This window comes from Osmia lignaria, chromosome 10 (genome assembly GCF_051020975.1).
Source record: "Osmia lignaria lignaria isolate PbOS001 chromosome 10, iyOsmLign1, whole genome shotgun sequence".
NCBI lineage: Eukaryota > Metazoa > Arthropoda > Insecta > Hymenoptera > Megachilidae > Osmia > Osmia lignaria.
This window is the reverse complement of record NC_135041.1, coordinates 7,092,730-7,099,283: the sequence shown is the minus strand read 5'-3', so window position 1 is coordinate 7,099,283 and position 6,554 is coordinate 7,092,730. Positions and strand designations below refer to the sequence as shown.

At 31.7% G+C, this 6,554-nt stretch overlaps 2 protein-coding genes across 4 annotated transcripts in view; one reads left to right on the top strand and one right to left on the bottom strand.

The window, feature by feature from the left end:
* Nucleotides 1–1,456, bottom strand: part of Naa15-16 (N-alpha-acetyltransferase 15/16) — a 37,198-nt gene extending 35,742 nt beyond the window's left edge. For both annotated transcript variants that reach the window (XM_076690705.1, XM_034339922.2), the window contains exons 1-3: nt 1,116–1,456; nt 526–873; nt 57–191 (exon numbers count right to left, since the gene is read on the bottom strand). In XM_076690705.1, the coding sequence (XP_076546820.1) occupies nt 57–191; nt 526–873; nt 1,116–1,172 (540 nt within the window). In that variant the 5' untranslated portion in view covers nt 1,173–1,456. The remainder of the gene's footprint in view (nt 1–56; nt 192–525; nt 874–1,115) is intronic.
* A 621-nt stretch (nt 1,457–2,077) lies between these two features.
* Nucleotides 2,078–6,547, top strand: Vps53 (vacuolar protein sorting 53). 2 transcript variants are annotated; one of them, XM_076690503.1, is made up of 13 exons: nt 2,078–2,166; nt 2,371–2,726; nt 3,324–3,724; nt 3,812–3,932; nt 4,003–4,139; nt 4,215–4,650; nt 4,719–5,065; nt 5,137–5,292; nt 5,370–5,495; nt 5,559–5,637; nt 5,730–5,878; nt 5,938–6,103; nt 6,172–6,367. In XM_076690503.1, exons 2-13 carry the CDS (start codon nt 2,601–2,603, stop codon nt 6,361–6,363), a joined length of 2,436 nt encoding a protein of 811 aa, XP_076546618.1. In that variant the 5' UTR covers nt 2,078–2,166; nt 2,371–2,600; the 3' UTR covers nt 6,364–6,367. The 2 variants fall into 2 exon arrangements, with proteins under 2 accessions (XP_076546618.1, XP_034195572.1); XM_034339681.2 differs by lacking the exon at nt 2,078–2,166 and adding an exon at nt 6,374–6,547 and having other exon boundaries at nt 6,172–6,318.
* Nucleotides 6,548–6,554: the final 7 nt, after the last annotated feature.

Here is a 6,554-nt window from a genome sequence, read left to right as displayed (position 1 = left end):
ATGTTAGTATAAATTTTTTCAACACAAGAATACATATTTAACAATAAAATGCATACCATTGGAGAATTCCTAAATGTATCTAAAATTTTAAGCGCCATTTCATAGTCTTTTAATAAATGATATGAGATAGCAAAACCAATCCATGAAGCACGTTGTGTAGGACGTAGCATAAACAACTGATATCTTGTGTCCTGCAAAAAATACACATATTGTTAGTAACATCATATTTAACTAATGGCATGTAACACATAAACAGAAATATTCAATTTATGAAACATAATATGGATCCATTATTAATTAATTTTTGTTTATACATTATATAATTTGAAGCTATTTACTCAGTATTTGTAACATTATGCAATATTATTTATGTACTTCAACATATATACATAATAACAAATTACACAATTACTATTTGATAGAAATGAGGTTACTGACATAAATTTGTAACATATCAATGTAAATGTTATTATGAATGGTATAAGGAGACAAACAGAAATTGAATTGCTTATGTTAATCACTTACTTTGTAGCCATCCAGATCTCTCATTTGTATTTGAAGCAACGATAAGTCCCTAAGAATTTGAATGTTATCTTTGTCCCATTTAAGGGCATTTCTATAACACTTGATAGCTTCATCATATTTCTTATCCGAGCGTTGTAAAAGTCCATAAACGTGCCAACAAACATGAGACTGCAAATCATTCCTGAGACCACGCCGTACATGATCATATGCTTCTTCCTTGCGACCTAAGCAGTTTAGAGTCAGACCTTTCATTGCCAAGGTCTCGCCATGTTCGCTAAATTTCGGGTTTGATAAAATTTGCTTTGCAAATTTTATCCCATTTTTATATTGTTTGTGTTCGTAACATCTCTGTAAAAAAAACATAAATACGTTTCAGAATACTTGAACAAGGTAGCATTATGGATAATCAGAAAAACCATATAAGACATCGAGGGTTAGTTGATAACGTTTGTAAAATTTATTTGATCTATGGTTCCCAGTGAATTTTTTACAATTTTTCAAAGAATGCTCCATCATTACAGCATGATGAATACTCCTATTAGCCGGAGAGTGGGGTCCAAAACAGAGTATTTTGATTGCATGTTACTCACCAGAATTCGTTTAAACAAGGCATTTTCTTTGGGTGGCAAAGGATTGCTGGAGGGCATTTTTGTATAAATACAAAAATATACAGCCTTTTCCACCCAGTAAACTTAATTTTCACCACAAAACCTCGTGGCCACAAACGAAGAAGTCGATCTTCGATCACGTGATCATCTGCGATAATGTTGTTCCGCCGGAAGTTCTAAAGCCACGGTGCCGCACACTTTAATATAATCTTACAGGTTTCACAAATCTGTTAATAACAATGATCTGTTCTTTTTGCACGCTAGCGATTATATTACGTTTCTTCTTGATACGTTCGATGATTTTACCTTTTCAGGAATTGCATGAAATACATATTTTTGAGTAGTGAGAACCAACAATACTTAAGGATAATCTCCATCAAGTTATGAAGTTCTGCCGTGAACATCATTGTTGCATTATACAAAACATTAATACGGTTGTCTATTGAGTATATGTTCCATGAATTTTGAGAAATAGACCTTTCACAATTAATATTTAAATTATTGATAATATTAAGTGGTATTTCCAAATCATCTTTAATATGACTGGTCTGTTTTTGGAAACAAAATGTTACATATACTACAAAAGAAGAAGAAGTTACTTCACGCTCAATATTTTAAATTCATTGAAATGTTTTAACCATCCTTATATGATTATTATTAATGTTTTATGTCCTTTATTTTTTGTTATCTTCAATTTTCACGGAGTACGCAAGCATAGATAGACTTATACTTAATGTCACGAGAGTCCATAACTGCGAAAAGACCAGTTTTTGTTCTTTTCTGCGCATTGTCGCTCTGATTGGCGATACTTCCAGACGAAGTGGAAAGCGATTGGCGGAGAGCTCGCTGCGTTCCCCCACCATTTTCCAACCTGCGCGTCATAGTTATGGGCTCTCGTAACATCAAGTATACAAAGATTTACAAGTCTATGGTTGCAATGTGATAGTAACTTGTTACAAGATTGAACATGTTTTTGTTTTCGAAGGATCAGGATTTTAGGAAGTGAGATGAGATCACTTCCAGATGAGATTAGGTCTGCATGCAGAGACCACAGTCCCTATAATAATCATATAACAATAAGCAACTATGCATAATTAATTATTTTGACAACCGACTTTCGAATCGAGCTCGTTATTCATTTTACTGGTTAATTAACGAACCGACTCGCTTAGCGACTATTTATTTCAGAAAATTTTATTTGAGAAACACGAATACAAAAGTATTTCTTGTAAATTAGGTATAATGCCTGCTGGCTCCACTGTCATACCCAGTGGTGAAGACACCTTCCTCTTCGCCCTTCATTTGGGGGTCTCTGGGACCCATTAAAATCAGGACCCCTCGAGGACAAAGGCATGTCCAGTCATCCAGTCTACCTGTATTTGTAGTCACTGTGTAGTCGTTGGCTGATGTAAACATTCTACGTGCCTTGTCATATGCTTCCACGAATGCACGTAGAATGAAATACGCATGAATTGTATGATCGAAGAAATTGAAGTAAAAGCAAAAATGGAAGGGCACGAAGAAGATGATTTAGACGATTTAAATTCAACCGTTTACACTTTTCCGCCTAATGTACAGAATGTTATTGAACAGGTTAAGTTCACAATGAAACTGTCAAACTGTTTACAGCTGTCACTTATTGTAACAAGTAGTTTATATTGTCTTACTAATTTTACTGTCATGTATTTGATTTTTGTACATGTTTCATTGATAAAGTCAAATCATTATTAACTTTGGTATAGTTTGAATCCCAATTATAAGGTACAATAGTACCTCGATATACGACCTTAATCCGTTCCTAATGTTTGGACTTATACCGAATAGGACGTACACCAAATGTATTTTGTTATATGATATTCTTACTTGTATGATCAGTCAGTTAATAATACATCAACTCCGAATATAATTGATTGTTAATTTAATTTTTCCTCTGAGATAATTATTTAAAAATAATGCAAAATTCATACAAAAAATGTATGTCGTATACCGAACAGAAGTCGTATACCGAGAAAAATTTGTCACGTTCAAACAGGACGTATTCCGATTTCGATGTATTCTAAAGCAGACGTATACTGAATTACCACTGTATATCATGAATGATCTATCTTCCTTAATATTACAGTACATTTATACTATTTTTGACAATCTTTTAATGGCAAGGGTATTCATATAAATTTTCTTAATCATTAGGTCTTACCAAGTACAGACCCACTGGACCAACCAAACTTCAATGTAGTAGATTATATAAATTCATTGTTCCCAACGGAACAGTCCTTATCAAACATAGATGATGTAGTAAATAACATGGAATTAAAAATACATACCATAGACAAAGAAATTCGTTCAGTGGTACGTGGACAGACAAATGTTGGTCAAGATGGAAGAGCAGCATTGGAAGATGCACAAAAAGTAATAAAACAGTTGTTTGTCCATATTAAAGACATCAAAGATAAAGCAGAACAGTCAGAAGAAGTAGTTAAAGAAATAACAAGAGATATCAAGCAATTAGATTTTGCTAAGAGAAATCTTACCGCTTCTATAACAGCTTTAAATCATTTACATATGCTTGTGGAAGGTGTGGATACTTTAAAGTAATGTATCTAGATTTCTATTATCAAAAACACAATTCGATACAAGTTATGTACATTTTATATAGTATTACTTTGATATTTCTTTAGAATACTAACTCAGAAGAAACAGTATGGTGAAATTGTTTTGCCATTACAAGCAGTGATGGAAGTGATGCAACATTTCAATAGTTACATGGATATACCACAAGTAAAACAATTGTCTGATGAAGTATGTAATATTTACTTTGTATTATTTGTATTGTATTATTGTAATGGTATACTAATATGTTTGTTTAAAGGTGCATCAAATACACGTTGAATTAGCTCAGCAAATAACAGCTGACTTTAAACAAGCATTTTCTGGTCAAAATCCAAAGTACTTTAGTCAACTTACAGAAGGATGTCTAGTGTTATCTGTATTAGATCCCAAAGTTAAGTAAGTGTATTTACTATAATTTGAGCATGTTGAGCACTATAATACCAATATTTTCATAATAATTTTTTTTACAAGGAAAGATCTGCTCACTTGGTTTGTGGGTATTCAATTACAAGAATACGCACATTTATTTGACGAGAATCAAGATTTTGCGTGGTTAGATAAAATAGATCGACGCTACGCATGGATAAAAAAGCATTTACTTGATTTTGAATCAAAATTCGCGACGATTTTTCCACAGGATTGGGAAATATCGGAGCGAATTGCTGTACAATTTTGTCACGTTACACGAGAAGATCTGACGAAGTTAATGCATAAAAGGCGTTCAGAAATAGACGTAAAGTTGTTGCTTTATGCAATTCAAAGAACTAGTAATTTTGAATCATTGTTAGCAAAAAGATTTAGTGGTGTTACATTGGAAAATGTAGAAACAGTAAATAAAAAGAATACTCCTAATATAAACGCAATTGATAACAAAGTTCCAGGCAATCCGTTTGAAGAAAATGAAGAGGTAATATATTTTTTGAGACCGTATATAAAAATATAAATTATATGTTAAAACTTTATATTATATATCAGGCACAAATCGAGAAACCAAAACCATCACCATTTGCAAATCTCATAGGAAAATGTTTTGAACCATATTTAAGTATTTATATAGAAAGTTTAGATCGCAATTTAGCAGATCTAATGGATAAATTTGTGTCAGATTCTAAAACACAACCACCTGGTGCTAAAGATTTTGATGGAATTGAGGGTCCTAGTAGTGTTTTATCATCTTGCGCAGATTTATTTGTGTTTTATAAAAAATGTATGTTACAATGTACACAACTTAGCACAGGTTCAATTATGTTGAATTTAGCTGAAACATTTCAAAAATACCTACGAGAATATGCACTTAAAGTGTTGCAAAATAACTTACCAAAGTAAGTAAAACGTCACTTATTTTTGTATAAATTATTCACATGTTATATTTTTTTATTTTTAACATTGACAGAATCGGAGGTAGTGCTGGAATTGCTACAAGCATGAGTAGCATAACACGGGACTTCCGAGATCTCTCCACATCCGGTTTTATACAAAATTTTCAAAGCTTTTTGAAAGAGGGTGAAAATACTAAATTTAGCAAAGAAGAACAATCACGTATATGCTGGTAAAGGTTTGCTAATTAAGTCTTTTCATTAGTATAATAACTAAGAAGAAATAAATTATGTAAAAAACATATTTCAGCGTATTAACAACAGCTGAATATTGCTTAGAAACTACACAACAGTTGGAAGAAAAACTTCGAGAGAGAACGGATAAATGTTATGCCGAAAAAATCAATTTATCTCAGGAACAAGATATTTTTCATAAGTATGTACTTTATACTTTTCATTAAACATGCAATAATTTAATTTAATCGGATTCTTTTTTCAGTGTCATATCAAATTGTATACAATTGCTTGTTCAAGATCTAGAGTCAGCATGTGATTCAGCATTAACTGCAATGACAAAAGTATATTTATTCAATTTGATCTTTTGTCTTAACTTTATAAGCATGTTAAATAATTGTATCCAGTTTTACTGTTGAACAAATTGTTATTGTAGATTCAGTGGAGTAGTATAGAAGTTGTCGGTGATCAAAGTAATTATGTTAATACTATTGTGGCACACCTACGACAGACAATACCTACAATCAGAGATAGATTATTTTCGTGCAGAAAGTATTTTACTCAGCTCTGTGTAAAATTTGCAAGGTAATATATGATTTTTATTTCATTTTATTTAAAGAAATTAATGAAAAATTTATTTGTAGCTCTTTTATAGTAAAATTAGTACAGCAATTATATAAATGCAAACCCTTAAATACCGTGGGTGCTGAACAATTATTATTAGATGTACACATGTTAAAGACTGCTCTGTTAGACCTTCCATCAACAGGATATCAAATTCAGAGAAAAGCACCTGCAACTTATACTAAGGTATTTGCGTATTGTCATATGAGAATCTATGTTTCTACTTTAAAGCTACGTATTTTTATTATGAGCAGGTAGTGATAAAAGGAATGGCAACTGCTGAAATGATTCTTAAAATCGTAATGTCGCCTATCGAATCTCCGAAAGATTTTGTAAAACAATGTAGAATGCGTTTACCGGATTTACAAGCACCGGAATTTCAAAAAATTTTAGATATGAAGGTAAGATTCAGTTTTGTTTTATCAATATTATATTTAAATTTGTAATTATTTATAGGGTTTAAAGAAAACGGAACAAGTTCTATTATTAGAACAGTTCAAGCAACCTGAAAATATTGATATTACACACGATAATAGGAGTCATATAACTCAGGATACTCCCGAACACGAAGCTGGACGAATAAAAAGATTAGAAAAACTGATAAAAAAAAGAATATAAACATATTTCATAGTAAATC

Excerpts from the sequence above, each read along its gene's own strand:
- Vps53 (XM_034339681.2), top strand. The coding sequence starts at position 2,601 with ATGAATTGTATGATCGAAGAAATTGAAGTAAAAGCAAAAATGGAAGGG. Across the intron at positions 3,933-4,002 it reads TAAAACAATTGTCTGATGAA|GTGCATCAAATACACGTTGA; the intron begins GTATGTAATATT and ends GTTTGTTTAAAG. Across the intron at positions 5,293-5,369 it reads GAACAATCACGTATATGCTG|CGTATTAACAACAGCTGAAT; the intron begins GTAAAGGTTTGC and ends AACATATTTCAG.